Source organism: Anarhichas minor, unplaced genomic scaffold (genome assembly GCF_050575085.1).
Source record: "Anarhichas minor isolate MPS153535 unplaced genomic scaffold, ASM5057508v1 ptg000051l, whole genome shotgun sequence".
NCBI lineage: Eukaryota > Metazoa > Chordata > Actinopteri > Perciformes > Anarhichadidae > Anarhichas > Anarhichas minor.
Genome location: NW_027466497.1, coordinates 5,688,485 through 5,707,916, shown reverse-complemented (window position 1 = coordinate 5,707,916; position 19,432 = coordinate 5,688,485). Strand labels below are relative to the sequence as shown.

The 19,432-nt window shown below is 43.6% G+C and overlaps 1 protein-coding gene across 1 annotated transcript; it reads left to right on the top strand.

Annotated features, from left to right (window-relative positions):
* The first annotated feature begins 3,077 nt into the window (after positions 1-3,077).
* Positions 3,078-17,954, top strand: fndc5b (fibronectin type III domain containing 5b). Its single transcript, XM_076075333.1, has 5 exons — positions 3,078-3,159; positions 5,938-6,056; positions 6,795-6,993; positions 15,794-15,883; positions 17,815-17,954. Exons 1-5 carry the CDS (start codon positions 3,078-3,080, stop codon positions 17,952-17,954), a joined length of 630 nt encoding a protein of 209 aa, XP_075931448.1.
* The last annotated feature ends 1,478 nt before the right edge of the window (positions 17,955-19,432 follow it).

Genomic DNA, 19,432 nt, shown 5'->3' with positions numbered 1-19,432 from the left:
CTGGTGGACTTAAATTATCTGGATAGCTGAGAGGACTGGAGGAGAGGAAAAACTGAGGGACAACACCACTTCAAAGATGCTGCAGACTCCCTCATTCCCCTGCAGCTTCTGAAGGATTAAGGCCTGTTTGTATCAGCTCCCCTTCAGTTCCTCACGCATCACAGAGAGCTCTTTAGGACAGATGTTTACTGTGACACTCCAAACTCTCCAAACCCCCCGGAAAACAACCCATCAAGAACATTAACTGGTCACTATAAACTCACGCTAAGTAATTGAAGCAATATAATACACTGATTTATCCAATTTGAGGTTAACGTTTGGTTAAAATCTCCTGGTCTTCCTCTGTGTATTGAGTTTGCTCATTTGTGAGTGTTAAGTCAGTATTAAGTGTAATAAAGTGTCATCATTTTCCTTTGTGGGCATCAGTTTTTAGATGTATTCCAGCATAATTAGCTGATTGCTGATTAGTTTACAGTCTAAACAATGTATAATTCTTTCCAATTATTTTTCTGTAAAAACATTATTTAAATAGACAAGGTTGTTACTTTAACTTGTCATTATGTAGTAAATATTAATTGCACACGGTAATGGCTATAGAATAATGGCACCATCGGTGTTTAGATTCCCATTAAGCCTCTCTTTCACAATGCGATTCCGTCTGCAACTGTGTACGATCATCCGAGAAAATGAAGGCTTAATTTACAGCACAAAGGACGTGCGTCAATCGTTGCACATCCAAAACAGGAAGAGGATAGCACATTTATCTCCCCCGGTAGCCATCGGTATCCATCCCCAGTTACTTGAGAGTGTCAATGTAAGTTCTTTCCATTTACAATCCCCGGCAGTGGTTGAAGAGTCAGCCATTGCCACTTAAGATGTGTTTCTCTGTGTGAAACCACTTTTTTCAAACCCAATCATCTAAAATTCCAGAGATAACATTTGTGATATGTACAGACTTAAATATTTTGTTTCAAAAGTGATAAGCAATTCACCAAATATCAATAATCCATAAAAATCTAAGCAGCATTTTTTGTTTTTTTAAAGCCAGTTGCCCTCAACTTGTGTTGCCAATATGACAACCAGATGTGCACAGAGGTGGGCTGTGTGTAGAAAAGAAAACCCGAGACTTTTGACTCAAAAGCCCCCTGGAGATACATCACCACCAAAATATAGCCACAACCAAATATATTCTCAACAAAGATTAGACTAGATTCCATTTGCAATTATGTTCCTTAAAACTCCCAACTGATCACCACAGACACAGTCTGGGAATAACGTATTTGTATTAATGGTTTGAGTTTATGATGAATGTGAGCATGCGTTTGTGTCGAGGTCAAACAACAATCTTCCTCACCTCTGAAGTAGTTTATAAGGGATTCCTCTCGCATCAAATCTGCACATTGTTATCATTGCAGCAAACACATTAACCTCGGAAGGGAGTTCTGCAAAAATATATAAATCTGTGGCCATCACGGCCCACGGAAATAACAGACGAGAACCCACAATGGGTGACCTCGTTTTTGCAAAAGCTGGAGCTGCTGGCACCAGACGTCACTGGAGGAGATTTTGCTCATCTGAACCTTCGTCGAGTGATAAATCCGTCAGCGGCAGAGCAAAGAGATATGACTGTTGACGTCCAAAATCGTTCTCACAACCTTCAGGTGAACACAGTGAGGAGTGGGAGGAGAGCGGCACCTCTGCCTCTTCTCATTGAAATGAACGAGACATCAAGAGGCTTCCGTTAGGAATGTTAACGTGCATCGATCTGTATGAGCAGCTCTTGTCCCCGGGTCCCTGTATGTGTGGACGATGAACGTCAGTCCTCCACACGTCTGCCTAGTTTACTTTAATAAGGTGCATGTACTGTAAGACCCTGCTTCCTGTTTATATTGTGTATATCTTTGTTTTTTTGTCTATAGAGCAGATAGTTCATGTTTTATGGAACAGATGTAGGGCCAATGGTTCATACATATATACATCAGGAATCCTGGTTACATTCCAGACTCAAGGGAATATGTTGGTCAAGGCCGGACAGAATGTGCTGAATGAAAGTTAGAAAATTGATTTAATACATGGACAATATGCTGCTGCAGGCCTTTCCTTTGGTGTTGCACCAATCGTTCCACTTTGCAAATAAGATTTTTAAAGGTGGAGTGTGTAAGATCTGGCCGTTATCTAGAGCTGCAGGTTGCAGATTGCAGCCAACTGACACTGTACATGTGTGCCCAGCGTGTTGGGGAACGTCAGTGGCCGACGCAAAAAATGTGACAGGATCTCTAGAGCCAGTGTTTGGTTTGTCCATTATGGGCGGACTCCCAGAAGAGGACTTTAAAAATGAGTTTAAATGAGTTTAATGAAATTATGTGTGTGCGCTCAAACACACAAGCATGTGGGGGTCTGAGAGAGGAAGTTTAAGCATGAACTCAATTTCATTGACTAATTGTGGTCTCACCCATTCATTTGCGTAATAAAGGTGTACATCATTCAAATGAAACACCCAAAATTAAATGGAAATGTTTCAAATGTATTTTGTGTGTTCAGGTGCTCTGTGTGGACAAAGTCATGGAACCATGACAATCAGATTTAATGAACTATTTATTCAGAGAGAAAACAACAGTAGGGTTAACTGCAGGTGTGTGTGTGTGTGTGTGTGTGTGTGTGTGTGTGTCTCAGAGAGAGAGAGAGAGAGAGAGAGAGAGAGGGAGGGAGAGAGAGAGTCACTAGCTGTGGAGGCACATTGCTCTCTGCAGCACGCCTTTAACGCTCCGCTCCCCTCTCCGCCGTCCCGTCACCAGCAGCTGGACGGAGTCCGCCGGTGGTCCGAGGGCCGTCTCCGAGGCTCCGAAACGAAGGAACGCGGTACCGAAACACCCCCACCCCCCTCGTACCCACACTCCTCCGCTGGCCGCTGTTGTGCGCGCTTCTGCTGCAGCGTCCGAGTTCAGGTGAGCCTCTATCGTCGCGGGCACAACAAGTCCTCTCTCCGGTACCGGGGGATGCTGGCTCCTTCCCGTTAAAATGGAATGGTTATAAATGGGCCGAGCGGGATGTGAAGCCTCGCTAGAAGAAGCAGGAGGATGGCTGAACCGGGATCGTCTGCGGCGGCGGTGGTGCCGCTGCTCCTGCTGGGCTTCCTCTCGGTGTCATCCGTTAACGCCGGTGAGTTTTACCACAGGTAGACGGGGGATGACGTGCCGGCCCATCGAACAGCTGCGCGGCCGCTGTGTTTGTTTATGATGTTTGGGACCAGAGCTGTCTGATCGGACGCATCTAGTAGCCTATATTCTAGTGCAGCGGGTTCCTGACACCACACATCGTTACGGATGAGTTGAGCAGAACGCGTTGTAATGGCTTTATGTAAGTTGCCCTTCCTTAGTTTGGAAGATATTTCTAGAAATAAGTCATTTTTAAATGTTAGCCCTTATTTATCTGTGGTTGGTTTACAACACCTCTGTATTTTTAAGAGACAAAGCTAATATTCCCTTAATTTATATATTTTTTAAAAGATGTTAAAACTCTTAACACTAAAAAAAACTATAGAAGTGTTAGAGGTCAAACAATTACTTGATTGATAGATAGTCAGTCAATTAATCTGCAACAAATGTGAGCATTTGCTGCATTTTATTTGTCATATATGATAGTAAACTGAATATATTTCACTCTTGGACTGCCGGTTCGATGATGTCACCTTCTCCATTAATCAAGACAATAATCAATAGATTACTGTAAACCTTCAGCTTCAACATCCACCAATGTCCTGAAGGGTTATGAAACAGTATTGGATTAAACTAGGATGAGGTATTCCTACTGAAGGCCCAACATACAGCATACAATAATCATGTTATGCACGGTGGAGAACCTCATCTATCTTTCATGGTGTTGCATATTTTTAACCTGCAGCCACTTCAATTCAATGAGAGCATTCATCTCAGACGTAAGATCTCGGTTACATTGCGTCCTGATGATGAGCCGAGAGATGACAGATAGTCCTTTGAGAAGCCGAAGTCTTGGCGATAAGATCATGTGGGATTTATCTCGTCCTCGGGAGATTTGATATTTGGCTTCCCGAGGCTTGAGATTAATGTAGTTTTAAGAGGGAGTTTTGAGATTCCGCTCTTTGGCAGCAAACGGCTGAAGAATGGATGGGAATGCCTCTCTGCTATTGTTTCTGTGTGTGTGTGTGTGTGTGTGTGTGTGTGTGTGAGTGCTGGAAGATACACAGCTAGTCAAACAGGGAGTTGTAGCAATGTATCACACACATACTTAAAACTCTGCATCAACAAACACACACAGAGCCTTTGGGAGCCAATGGCAGATTTGGGCCAACACCAAAACCTCGATGTAACACTCTGGTTTTCTCTGCTGTATTCTGGTGTGTGTGTGTTAGCGCTGGGCAAAGAAACAGGGAGCGCGTTATTCTACCTGTAATGCTAGTATTTAACTCTGCGAACAGGTCGGAGGCCTGATGTTCAATATTTGCACAGGTCGGACAGCGTGACGATCTAATTGGCAAAGATGAGACAAACAGCGGTTCCTGCTGGTAACCTGGAGGGTAAACGGAGAGAACGAGCAGTGTAGCGCCATCGCATCAGTGAGCTGAGAGATGTTAAAATGCTCCATGGAGCTGAAGGAAACTGTTGGTGATAATTATCTTTGGGTTTTCTGAGCGACTTTCACAAAGCAATCTTGTGATTCATTAAAAAAGGGGCGCACACCTGGAGGGGAAGGTTAAAACTGGAAAATGGGTTTGATCTTTAACTAGCATTTACAAAGAAAGACGGTATTAGGCATCGTGTTTTAAGGTTTCGGGTTGTTTGTTCCCATTAAAACAATATCTCATACGTCCACCTGGACTCAAGGATGAACTGATTACATTTGAGGTCACCTCACAAAACACCTTTTTGGCCTTAACTCAATAAATCACATGCTAATTAAGAATTGAATGAACTATTATATCACACAAATGTCTAACGGGATAAAATCATAAAGTGATGATATTTTGGACAGGATATCATGGATGTAAACTTGAACTTGACTGGTTGGCGGAGGCGGTAAATCTAGTTTCTCATAATTCCTCTGATGGAATTCAATTTGTATATGTGCTTGTCCATTTGGAGTATTCTTAGCGTAGCACCTTTCAATGCTAATCCTGTGTGTGTGTGTGTGTGTGTGTGTGTGTGTGTGTGTGTGTGTGTGTGTGTGTGTGTGTGTGTGTGTGTATATATGTGTGTGTGTAGTAATGTCAAGGTCTTGCTCGTCTTTTACAAACCAGGCTCATGGGAAATACAACTCCGCCTCTGTTCATAGAAGACCTTGAGTTGGTCTCAGCTCTCACACAAACACTTTCTCACACACATTACAAATGTTTTGTTTTTTTCTCCACTCTGTGCCATCTTTACAGTTAAGAAAGGGAAAAAAAGTTCAGCAAGGCTGTCATTTAAATTGAATGTGAATTTTTTTTTTTATTAGCCCAAACATTAAAATCAATTTGGGGGCATGACCGAGGAAATACTTCCCCATGAGTCACACTTTAATGAGATGTGTGCGTGGGACAAAGAAGAGCGAGAAGAGAGGAGAAGGTAAAGACAGGGAACTGTGTGTGAGAGAAACACCAAGATGGCTGAGAGAGAGCCTGTTCGAGAGAAACGCCGAGAGACCTGTGTGGTTAATTAGGCCTGGTGTTAATAAAAGCAGAGAGATTAATCTGCAGCAGGAGAAGAGAAGGTTTTAGGGAAGTCGGGGCGATAGAGCAAGAGGAGAGAGTTGAAAGAGAGAGAAAGTGATGCAGAGGGAAAGATATGTGTTCAGCTCTACAGTGTCATATCTTTTTTTATGTATTACAAGGTGTAACAACAGACTATTCATGACCTGTCTCTCTCAATGAATTTGTTTCCTGTGGCCATGCTACATGTGTTTATGTGTGTGTGTGTGCGTCAGACCCCCTGCTGTCAGCTCCGCTCAATGTGACCATCAGAGAGATTGAGGTAAACTCTGCCATGGTCACGTGGGAGATCTTGGAGGGGGACCCCGTCATTGGATTCGCCATCACCCAACAGGTATTTCTATGCATGTCGTGTCTTTAAATTGAGTGTGTGTGTGTCGAGAGAAACTTTGGACAAATGTTTTTTTTTTCAAAGAGAGACACGAAGCAAAGAAACGGCGTGAGGTGAAGGGGACAGGTGCATGCCGGAACATCTAAAAACAACAGGAGGTTCGCTGTAGTTTGGCATGCTGACATGGGCCGCGCTCACCAACACGGTCAATAGCTGCAGCAACAAGCTAACCAGAGGGCAGCTTGTTGAATTTTCTCAGGTGGGATCATCAGCAGGAAATTCAGAGCACCAGAAATCTGCATTTCATAGAGCATGGATCCAAGGAATCTTTGCTAAGAAGTGGAAAACTCTTTTATATCCCCCTGAAGGAGCCGACTGAAGCTGAACTTGTGACTTTAGTTTGAGTGATTCTGATTGCAGATATTGCTACTTTGAGCCCATATTATCCGTTCATGTCAAAGACATTACAAGTCGTCTGTGGTTCCCTCTTGGATTCTTCCTGGCACGTTGGAAGAACTTCAGAAAGATGTAGAATCAAACCCCACTGCAATCTGTGCTTACGCAATATCAGACAGTGGCTTGATGCACCAGTTTAACCCTGACCTGTGACTTCTACTCTGAGGTGGTGCCAAAGAAAAAGAGCATTTTCCCCTGCAGGGATCGATAAAGTATCACATTACATCGAGTGTCCTGGCCCTGATTTCTCTACCTCTGCCCTTCTGTTCCTCGCTTCCTCTGCAGAAAAAGGATGTCCGCATGCTGCGCTTCATCCAGGAAGTGAACACCACCACGCGCTCCTGTGCTCTGTGGGATCTGGACGAGGACACGGAGTACATCGTTCACGTTCAGAGCATCAGCATGGGAGGCAGCAGCCCCCCCAGCGAGCCGGTCCTCTTCAGAACGCCCAAAGAGTCGGAGAAGATGGCGTCCAAGAGCCCAGGTGAGGGACAACAACTCCTTATTTTTCTATTTTTACTTGGTTATTGGTGAATGTTTCACAAAATCTGTACAAATCTGGGTGGAAAATACATTTTAAAAATACAATTCAAAGCACAAACACTCTCTTTTACTTACTGAGAGAAACACTGGCGCTTAATAAGCAGCTCATTTGTCCTGAAGTCCATCTTCACTTACTGTTACTGGAAGCTCTGAGCTGTCAATGCTCTATGAGGAACTCGGGTCCTTGGAGATATAAAATCAGTGCAAAAACCCTTAACCCTTGGTTTGCAAAAAAATCATGCATTGTTTTTTGTTAAAAATCTGCAAAAGCTAAACACAACGATGAGCCTGACATCAACAGAAAAAGCACACAGATACAGAAGTGATCACGCATTACATAACACAGGAGCACTCAGAGAGAATAAACAAACATTCTGCTTCTCTGTGACACACACAAACCTACACGTGCAGATTCAGACATATATCTACACACATGTACCTGAACATACACGCACATATTTTAAAAGCAGCTTTTAACGCGAGGCAATAACCCAGCGGAGTACTGTTTCAATTGCATTTCAATGCTTTGTCACGACAAAGAAAACGGTTATTTGACAATCTGATCCAAATGAAAGGCAGGTTGTCTTCGTGAGAACCCCCACCACCACCACCACACCTCCCATACAACGCACCGTTCTAATTCTCAAATGCAGAGGCTGCTGTTATCTGGAGCGGCTGGCTGCACTTCCAATTTTATCATGTCCGACCCAGTTACGCTGCCGAGAGCAGCTGCTTCAGAGGGACACGGAAAAATGCTAAATGCTCATCAGAAGCAAGGTGATAAGGAAACGGGAGACATTAGGGACCGTTCGGGTGGTGCAAGACGGGGAGGCACGTCAAGTCATTTTTCGGCAGTGGGGAAGGACTTCCGTTTTTTTATTTTGGCATGCAACCTTAACTTACCATCCTTCATAACTGGCATGCAGAGGAGTGCTCATATTCTTCACAGTCCCGACAGGAAAGACACCTGCTCCTCCAAACGTTTCAGATTCCGAGCGGCTGTCAATACCCAGAATGCAGTTTGGTGCACAGGGAACCAACTGGACCTATTCACCTGTAAAAAATAATTGCACTTTATTTCAAAGGCTGCCGTGCCAACTGATATTATTCTGGCCGCTGCCGCCTTCTGTTGTGTATGTTACGGTTTATTTGGGAAAACAGTCATTATGCGCATGTCGCTGATGTTGGCTATGTGTGGTGTGTGTACGTGTGTTACGTGTAGGCTGATTACATTTTGTTAGTCTGTCTTGTGTGGTAGGAAGGGTGGAGGATCTGCATTTCATTTTGGTGATAACTCTCACTCCCTCCGCGCTGTTTGCTCGTTGCATCGACTGGACTAAGTTAGCGTCTTATTTCAGATTCAGAGCTGGAATTGTCACAGGTAACTTCTGCAGTATTATAGGAGAGGACGAAGTGAGTTGAGCTGGTAGTTAGTTTGCCTGACAGTGTGTGTGTGTGGGGGGGGGGGGGGGGGGGGGGGGGGTCAGAGGGCCATGGATTAAGAGTTTTTTCCAATACTCCTTACCTTAGCTGTGAAAATAATAAAAATATTATTTATGGTAAAGGTGGGGTTGTGCAAATATGATTTTAAGACTCAATGCTAGACCGGAATATTTGTCATGTTAGCTGTATTTTCCATTAGCGGTTCAATTCGTCTTGATGTTGAGGGGCTGACTTGTTTTGTTTTCTCAAACTTTGACTGAAGTTCCCCGTGTGCAAACAGTGTGTGTGTGCGTGCGTGTGTTTCATTGATTCATTAGCTGCTGATTAAATCTCCTAGCCATTACTTCTCTCCTCCCTCTTCTAAGCAGGTATTAATCAACCCGACACCCTTTAGTATCTGCAGGCGCAATGCAACACGACACACAACTGTCTGTGTTCCTACCTGTCTGTTGATGTGTCTGTTCATCTCTCTGTCTGAAGCTCATATCCAACAACAGCAAAATATTGCACCGAAGTTTTCATAATGTAGGAAAATCTTTGATGGCTAGCGTCAAGGTGTAATTACGTTATACAAGGAGCTGCAAAATCTGCAGTTTTGTAAATCAATCTCTGACAGCAGTGAAATATTACTGAGACTCCTCAGTGTCGGAACGGTTTCCACCTTTAATTTATCTCTGACAGTGGTGCAGCAGCAGCATGCTGCCAGTATTCACATGCTGTACAGTGTGGAAGATTCCCAGCACAACCAGGGAGCTCTGTCAGGCACACTCAATTGCTAGATAATTTTATTTGGCTTGATGTTTTCGACATAGAACAAAGAACAGATGCTTTGGCTTTACAATCATTTCCAAATATGCCCGTACGGTTTACACACCTGTAAATAGGAGTAAAAGACCTCATGTATTGGGGGGGGGGGGGGGGGGCAGTGATCAATGCCAAGAAACTCAAAGTAGGCGTTCGTGAAGAAGATCCGTCCCGGGGATGTGGGTGCGATGAGAGAGGGTGGATGAGTGGAAACCCACAAGTATAATGACTTATCTTTCACGTAACTTCTGCAGTGAAGTAACGACACTTCTGTAGTTATTTTGAACCCAAACCATCTTGCGATCTTTTCCTAAACTTAACCAAGTAGTTTAGTTGCCTAAACGCAGCAGGGACTGATCAGTCATGTTGCTAAACCGTTTTATGCAGATACATTGACTCATTGCTTTACTTTCCTTATTCAGTCCAGCTCCATCAAAGGTGTCTTTAAACAACTTCAAATCATCCACCCACATGTCACATCTTTTGCATTTATCACGTTTAGAGATAGAAAAGGAGACATTGTGGATCAACAAGCCATCAGAAGTTAGCTTCTAGCCTCGCAACCTCAGCTGCACAGTTCACACATCGAAGCTAGGTGACTCCTGAATATAGGCGTACTTGTGGCTGACGTAAGCGCTACGTGAATAAGTCAACGTTGGGAGTTACTGGGACCATGGTGACTATACACCCGTAGTCGGCAGGCCTCCATATCCGAGAGATGTATAGACGTCAACTTACAGCTTCATGTCAAACCCACCAACCCAAGCTTATCTTATTCAGAGGTCCGCCCTCACAACAGAAACATGTAATTTGCTATTACCAACTTCATACTCCCCTCTGTATTACCAACTTCATACTCCCCTCTGTATTACTAACTTCACGCTCCCCTCTGTATTACCAACTTCACGCTCCCCTCTGTATTACCAACTTCACGCTCCCCTCTGTATTACCAACTTCACGCTCCCCTCTGTATTACCAACTTCACGCTCCCCTCTGTATTACCAACTTCATACTCCCCTCTGTATTACCAACTTCATACTCCCCTCTGTATTACCAACTTCACACTCCCCTCTGTATTACCAACTTCACACTCCCCTCTGTATTACCAACTTCACACTCCCCTCTGTATTACCAACTTCATACTCCCCTCTGTATTACCAACTTCATACTCCCCTCTGTATTACCAACTTCACACTCCCCTCTGTATTACCAACTTCACACTCCCCTCTGTATTACCAACTTCATACTCCCCTCTGTATTACCAACTTCATACTCCCCTCTGTATTACCAACTTCATACTCCCCTCTGTATTACCAACTTCACACTCCCCTCTGTATTACCAACTTCACACTCCCCTCTGTATTACCAACTTCACGCTCCCCTCTGTATTACCAACTTCACGCTCCCCTCTGTATTACCAACTTCACACTCCCCTCTGTATTACCAACTTCATACTCCCCTCTGTATTACCAACTTCACACTCCCCTCTGTATTACCAACTTCACGCTCCCCTCTGTATTACCAACTTCACGCTCCCCTCTGTATTACTAACTTCATACTCCCCTCTGTATTACCAACTTCATACTCCCCTCTGTATTACCAACTTCATACTCCCCTCTGTATTACCAACTTCACACTCCCCTCTGTATTACCAACTTCACACTCCCCTCTGTATTACCAACTTCATACTCCCCTCTGTATTACCAACTTCACACTCCCCTCTGTATTACCAACTTCATACTCCCCTCTGTATTACCAACTTCATACTCCCCTCTGTATTACCAACTTCATACTCCCCTCTGTATTACCAACTTCACACTCCCCTCTGTATTACCAACTTCACACTCCCCTCTGTATTACCAACTTCATACTCCCCTCTGTATTACCAACTTCACACTCCCCTCTGTATTACCAACTTCACGCTCCCCTCTGTATTACTAACTTCACGCTCCCCTCTGTATTACCAACTTCATACTCCCCTCTGTATTACCAACTTCATACTCCCCTCTGTATTACCAACTTCACACTCCCCTCTGTATTACCAACTTCACACTCCCCTCTGTATTACCAACTTCATACTCCCCTCTGTATTACCAACTTCATACTCCCCTCTGTATTACCAACTTCACACTCCCCTCTGTATTACCAACTTCATACTCCCCTCTGTATTACCAACTTCACACTCCCCTCTGTATTACCAACTTCACACTCCCCTCTGTATTACCAACTTCATACTCCCCTCTGTATTACCAACTTCATACTCCCCTCTGTATTACCAACTTCACACTCCCCTCTGTATTACCAACTTCATACTCCCCTCTGTATTACCAACTTCACACTCCCCTCTGTATTACCAACTTCACACTCCCCTCTGTATTACCAACTTCATACTCCCCTCTGTATTACCAACTTCATACTCCCCTCTGTATTACCAACTTCATACTCCCCTCTGTATTACTAACTTCACGCTCCCCTCTGTATTACCAGCTTCACACTCCCCTCTGTATTACCAACTTCATACTCCCCTCTGTATTACCAACTTCATACTCCCCTCTGTATTACCAACTTCATACTCCCCTCTGTATTACCAACTTCATACTCCCCTCTGTATTACCAACTTCATACTCCCCTCTGTATTACCAACTTCACACTCCCCTCTGTATTACCAACTTCACACTCCCCTCTGTATTACCAACTTCATACTCCCCTCTGTATTACCAGCTTCATACTCCCCTCTGTATTACCAACTTCACACTCCCCTCTGTATTACCAACTTCATACTCCCCTCTGTATTACCAACTTCATACTCCCCTCTGTATTACTAACTTCACGCTCCCCTCTGTATTACCAGCTTCATACTCCCCTCTGTATTACCAACTTCATACTCCCCTCTGTATTACCAACTTCATACTCCCCTCTGTATTACCAACTTCACACTCCCCTCTGTATTACCAACTTCACACTCCCCTCTGTATTACCAACTTCATACTCCCCTCTGTATTACCAACTTCATACTCCCCTCTGTATTACCAACTTCACACTCCCCTCTGTATTACCAACTTCACACTCCCCTCTGTATTACCAACTTCATACTCCCCTCTGTATTACCAACTTCATACTCCCCTCTGTATTACCAACTTCATACTCCCCTCTGTATTACCAACTTCACACTCCCCTCTGTATTACCAACTTCACGCTCCCCTCTGTATTACCAACTTCACGCTCCCCTCTGTATTACCAACTTCACGCTCCCCTCTGTATTACCAACTTCACGCTCCCCTCTGTATTACCAACTTCATACTCCCCTCTGTATTACCAACTTCACACTCCCCTCTGTATTACCAACTTCACGCTCCCCTCTGTATTACCAACTTCACGCTCCCCTCTGTATTACTAACTTCATACTCCCCTCTGTATTACCAACTTCATACTCCCCTCTGTATTACCAACTTCATACTCCCCTCTGTATTACCAACTTCACACTCCCCTCTGTATTACCAACTTCACACTCCCCTCTGTATTACCAACTTCATACTCCCCTCTGTATTACCAACTTCACACTCCCCTCTGTATTACCAACTTCATACTCCCCTCTGTATTACCAACTTCATACTCCCCTCTGTATTACCAACTTCATACTCCCCTCTGTATTACCAACTTCACACTCCCCTCTGTATTACCAACTTCACACTCCCCTCTGTATTACCAACTTCATACTCCCCTCTGTATTACCAACTTCATACTCCCCTCTGTATTACCAACTTCACGCTCCCCTCTGTATTACCAACTTCACGCTCCCCTCTGTATTACTAACTTCACGCTCCCCTCTGTATTACCAACTTCATACTCCCCTCTGTATTACCAACTTCATACTCCCCTCTGTATTACCAACTTCACACTCCCCTCTGTATTACCAACTTCACACTCCCCTCTGTATTACCAACTTCATACTCCCCTCTGTATTACCAACTTCATACTCCCCTCTGTATTACCAACTTCACACTCCCCTCTGTATTACCAACTTCATACTCCCCTCTGTATTACCAACTTCACACTCCCCTCTGTATTACCAACTTCACACTCCCCTCTGTATTACCAACTTCATACTCCCCTCTGTATTACCAACTTCACACTCCCCTCTGTATTACCAACTTCACACTCCCCTCTGTATTACCAACTTCATACTCCCCTCTGTATTACCAACTTCACACTCCCCTCTGTATTACCAACTTCACACTCCCCTCTGTATTACCAACTTCACACTCCCCTCTGTATTACCAACTTCATACTCCCCTCTGTATTACCAACTTCATACTCCCCTCTGTATTACCAACTTCACACTCCCCTCTGTATTACTAACTTCACGCTCCCCTCTGTATTACCAGCTTCATACTCCCCTCTGTATTACCAACTTCATACTCCCCTCTGTATTACCAACTTCATACTCCCCTCTGTATTACCAACTTCATACTCCCCTCTGTATTACCAACTTCATACTCCCCTCTGTATTACCAACTTCATACTCCCCTCTGTATTACCAACTTCACACTCCCCTCTGTATTACCAACTTCACACTCCCCTCTGTATTACCAACTTCATACTCCCCTCTGTATTACCAGCTTCATACTCCCCTCTGTATTACCAACTTCACACTCCCCTCTGTATTACCAACTTCATACTCCCCTCTGTATTACCAACTTCATACTCCCCTCTGTATTACTAACTTCACGCTCCCCTCTGTATTACCAGCTTCATACTCCCCTCTGTATTACCAACTTCATACTCCCCTCTGTATTACCAACTTCATACTCCCCTCTGTATTACCAACTTCATACTCCCCTCTGTATTACCAACTTCACACTCCCCTCTGTATTACCAACTTCACACTCCCCTCTGTATTACTAACTTCACACTCCCCTCTGTATTACTAACTTCACACTCCCCTCTGTATTACCAACTTCACACTCCCCTCTGTATTACCAACTTCACACTCCCCTCTGTATTACCAACTTCATACTCCCCTCTGTATTACCAACTTCACACTCCCCTCTGTATTACCAACTTCACACTCCCCTCTGTATTACTAACTTCACACTCCCCTCTGTATTACTAACTTCATACTCCCCTCTGTATTACCAACTTCACACTCCCCTCTGTATTACCAACTTCACACTCCCCTCTGTATTACTAACTTCACGCTCCCCTCTGTATTACTAACTTCACGCTCCCCTCTGTATTACTAACTTCACGCTCCCCTCTGTATTACTAACTTCCCACTCCCCTCTGTATTACCATCTTCATGCTCCCCTTCTGTCGAGCCTGTGGCCTCAGCTTCAGCGCAGAATGATCACCATGGCAACAAGAGATTCGGAGAGCCAGCCTGACGACGGGAGCTTCGTCTTTTCTCGACTCGTCCAGACAAGATAGGCGAGACGGGGAAAACTCAACCCATATACCTTTCATTCTGTCGTTCTGTCGTTCTTGTGGTTTACCCTCAATATTCTGAAACAAAATCGGCAAACGTGACTTTGAATGAGGTTTTCTTACTTCTGGAAAATAACCCGGAGCGTGATTAAAGATTTAGACTCTTTGAAATGCTTCAGAGGTTTGTTGGTGTTGTTCTTCAGCTGCAGCCTGGATGTTGACTTAATGTTTAAATCTGCTCTCCTGGTGAAATACGGGAGAGTCATCTGCATGGGCTGTGCCAAATCATGATTAATGCGCCGCGTATCCATAAAAAACATTATTTTCCAGTTGACTAACTTACAGTTTAATAATGTTTTTTTACTTCTAAATGTAAGAACAAAATTAAATGAAATACCATTTTATACTTACAGGGTTTTGCTGCCAAATGGGTATTTTATTGCATTGAGATTTTATTGACTGTGGCAATTCCTTAACTGCAGCAGTAAGCTGTTCTAGTAAAAATAATGCTGTATTTACAGTTTTATAGTTTCAAGGCCAACCCCCTTCACCTAGCTCCGTAGACCCCTCTTAAAAAGCAAAGACATCTAAATGACCGTGAATCATGCAACCCCTTTGATATCATACAGCGCTATGCCAGGCAAATCACCAGTTTGACCACACAGAGAATGAGAGGTTCACTCTGTTCAAAACATTCACGTTGTGACTGGTGTAATGCTGCAGCTGCCTGTCAGTAAGAGAACCACAGTGAGTGATGGGGTTTGGGATCCTGCCCTCTCTCTGCCTCCGTAGACCTCTGCTCTCAATTAACTTTAATCACAACGGACCAGAGTGGAAAATGTACACCAGGCGGCTTCTCTGCTCTCCCGTCGCCCCGCTTTATTCTTTTATCTTTCCTTGCAGACTTTTCAGAGTGATGCCAATTTCACATTCTCTCTTTGGGACAATGAATCGCAGTGTGAAACTATGTTGACTGTGAGTGTGTGTGTGTGTGCGTGTGTGTGTGTGTGTGTGTGTGTGTGTGTGTGTGTGTGTGTGTGTGTGTGTGTGTGTGTGTGTTCTCTCTCCAGACGAGGTGACGATGGAGGAGGTTGGTCAGGCTGCTCAGCTGAGGGCTGGAGAGCTCATCATCATTGTAGTGGTGCTCATCATGTGGGCAGGTAATCTTCCTCTTCAGAAACGCACATTTATCACTGCGGACCTTGTAGGGATACACTGTCTTTGGAGCAAATAAGCTCTGTGACTGAGGGTCTGTGAAGAGACAAACACACCGGCGGTGGAGTCATCGGTCTCTCCGATGACTCCACGGACAAACGGACAAAATGGTGTGCAACAGATATACATGATTGAAAGGCAGAAGCATATGTAATATTTGTCATTACTGGCCCTTGAAAATACAAAAAACTTTTCTATATCGCCTGCTGGAAATATAGTGTTTGATTCATGTGCCAAATTTCAAGGGCTCTAACATCATAAGAATCGTTCGAGGTTGTAATGGAAGAAGAAGAGGTGTTTTAATCTTTAAAAAAAACATTTCATTTCAGGGTCTAAGGTTGAACTTTACCCCTAAAACCAGCAAATATGCTCAGTCTGTCAGTAAACTGAATTACTCCCATAAACTCGAGAAATGTTAAAGCGAATACTTCTTTCCAGCTTCAGAAGCTTTGACTCCCACATGTTTAAAGAATATATTGATGCCAGTCAGAGAGGGTCACCTATAGCTTTCTGTTACATTCACATAAAAGCTTACTGTTTTCCCCCAATGGGAATGTTAACTGGTCTAAGGATAAATAATAAGGACACTTTATTCCAGGGCTTGCTTCACATGAGTGCGTGGCCACTTGCAAAGTCACATTTACATCATGACAACATAGACTAATCTTTGCATCTTTACAACAACAAAAAATATCTTTATTACAAGACTGTGGCTGCTTCCTATTTAAGCCTCCCAGTCATTAGCTCCGTGCATCTCAGCATTGTTTTACTGAAGAACACAGCTATAAATATATCTTCCTTAACCCACTTCACCAAGTGTAATGAGATACAAATATGGCCCAAATACTGTACATGGCATATACATTAACGGCAAGCGGCTTGGATCTCCCGTGAGAGGACGAGACGCTGAGATTCAAAGAGAGTTGGAGAGGGAGGGAAAAGAGAGAACATCTGAGTCTCGAGAAGAGAACAAAAGAGGGCAGGATGGTGAAAAAGACTGATGGTGAATTGTGCTCTTCAGCTTTTAATTGGGCCTGGTGGGGGATATCACAGTGAGATACTCCACCTTGCCCTTTGGTATTGCAGTGATCAGATGAGTCTGACACAAGCAGATGAGCCGAGACTGAAGCCCGTTCAGGCCAGATTTCCTCCCTGCCTGCCCGCGCTCCTTCCGCCGTCATGAATTATTCTCTTTCTTCTTTTTTTTTATGCTTGTTCTCTATCGCTCTCAGCATCTACAACTCCTCTGCTACGTTTTTAATCTTCACGACTGAAGGCGGGCCTCAAATTGGCTATCTTGTCATCAGGTTCATATCTTCGTCTGTACGTTTCACCGTATTCTGTTTCTCTCACTTCAGGTTTGCTTTATTGACACATCAAAGACAGTTGATAAATAGAGATAAATTGCTACATATCATCACTTCCTCAGTGAAAAACAAAGAACCGTTATAAAGGGAGGGCTGCAAATGAAAACAGCAGTATAGTAGCTTTAAATGCTTCTTTTACAAGCTTGACAGCAAATTTACAGTGTTTAATGCAAAAACTGTGTTGAAATTGGCAAATCTATTTCCATCCAATATCAATGTCATGGAACTGCAGATGAGAAACATTATTCTCAGTACATTTTAAGATAGATTGTCCATGTGAAAAGTTGCGATTGAATTTGAAAATATGTGATTTAATGCAGTTAATTTAGAGCTAAGAAGCTTCGATAAATGGCTCTTCTATTTCTGATCTTTAAAGGAATACTGTGACATTTTTGGAGACACGGTTATTCCCTCTCTTGCGAATGGTTAGATGAGAAGCTCGGTACCATCTGTGTCAAACTATTCCTTTAGCTTGATCAGCTAAAATCACATGTTTTTATCTATCCCAGGGGTGATCGTTCTGTTTTGTCGTCAGTACGACATCATTAAAGACAACGAGCCCAACAACAACAAGGACAAAGCCAAGAACTCCTCGGAGTGCAGTACTCCAGAGCACCCACGGGGGGGGCTACTGCGCAGCAACGTCTGAGACCAGCCCTGCATAGCCTTGTGCAATAACCAACTCCTCGAACCTCAGGACAGGTGAGGAACAGGACATTGACTGTCATCTTATGTAATACCTCATATTCTAACCTTTTTTTTGTCTGTGCTCCATGTTGTTCTATTGCTTCTGCAACAACCTAAAGGTCAAACGCGAACAACACATATAACACTCTTTCATGGGCATCCAGTTTTGTAATGAGTCTGCTGGAAACAATAAGTAAGCGAGATAAAGACTTTTCAGCCAACTCAGGTACTTAAGAGTTAATTAGCTAGTTAGCTCTAGCGCAGTGGTTCTCAACTGGTCTGGCTGCGGGACCCATATATATATATATATATAATTTGGGTATATCTATATTCAAGAAGTCTAGTAGTAGTAACGCCTCTGTGTAGTAAACAACTGTCAAATCAAATAAAGAAAGTACACATCAATTATATAGTTCTTTCAGGGTGGAGTGAAAAAGCCATAATATTATATTTTTCTCATCTTCTAAAAAGAGAAATTAGTGTTTGACTGGACAGACTCATATAGGTGAATTCTTCAGAGTCTCATGACTCTGGTCTCTCCGGCCATTTCTCTCTTTTGGAGATCGTCCTATGATTTGACTTTCACGACTCACACCTCAATAAATAGTCCTGCTCATATGTCCTCGTCTCTCCCCCATGTGTCACGGTGTGTGTACATCTCACTCAAGTCAGGAAACTTGTCAGAATACCCATTTTTCATTGGCTGAGCTTCATCACCTGATGTGATTCACAACGCATTGGTCGGTGTCTTTCCTGCACCGCTGAACAAGTGCCGTAAATGCTGGAATAATTCCGCTGCATAAAAAATGCCCTTATTTTTAGTTTTTTTTTTTTTTGTCAGGCAAACCCACCAGTTGAGAATCACTGCTCTAGCAGATAACAACAGTTGATGTTTCGGTCAGGGATCCTCGTTTGGAATTCAGAAGCCTGCTTTTAAGTAGTAAATCTGCCACTATTACACTGCAGTTTCTGCAGTGCTAAAATGGAAAGCTTAACAGGTGTAGCAACAGTAGACAAATCAAACACTTTTAATTCTGTCGATGTTTGGCCTGGTAGGTGCTTTTGTTTCCTCATGATATCTGAACTCTTCCTGTCCTTGTATCTCTCATTAAGTTCGGTAAATGTGTTTCCTCCAGACCCTGAGACCAACAGAAAGCCATTCTCAGACCCCATCATACCGAAGGGGCGATAAACCATGACAGAGACTCTTCTCTACACAAGGAAGAACTCTGCAAAAACAACGGACACGAGTCTGAACTTTCAGAATCAAAGGAGGGAAACAGAGGAGGACGAAGCTACTTTTACCTTTGTTGTGACCAAAAACTGGACTGTTAGCCTACTTTGAGTGGACAGTCAATATAGAGACATAACACGGCTGTCACTCAAAGCATAGGAGGGGACATCATTTCCTCTTCACAACAACTGCTTGATTCATGCGTT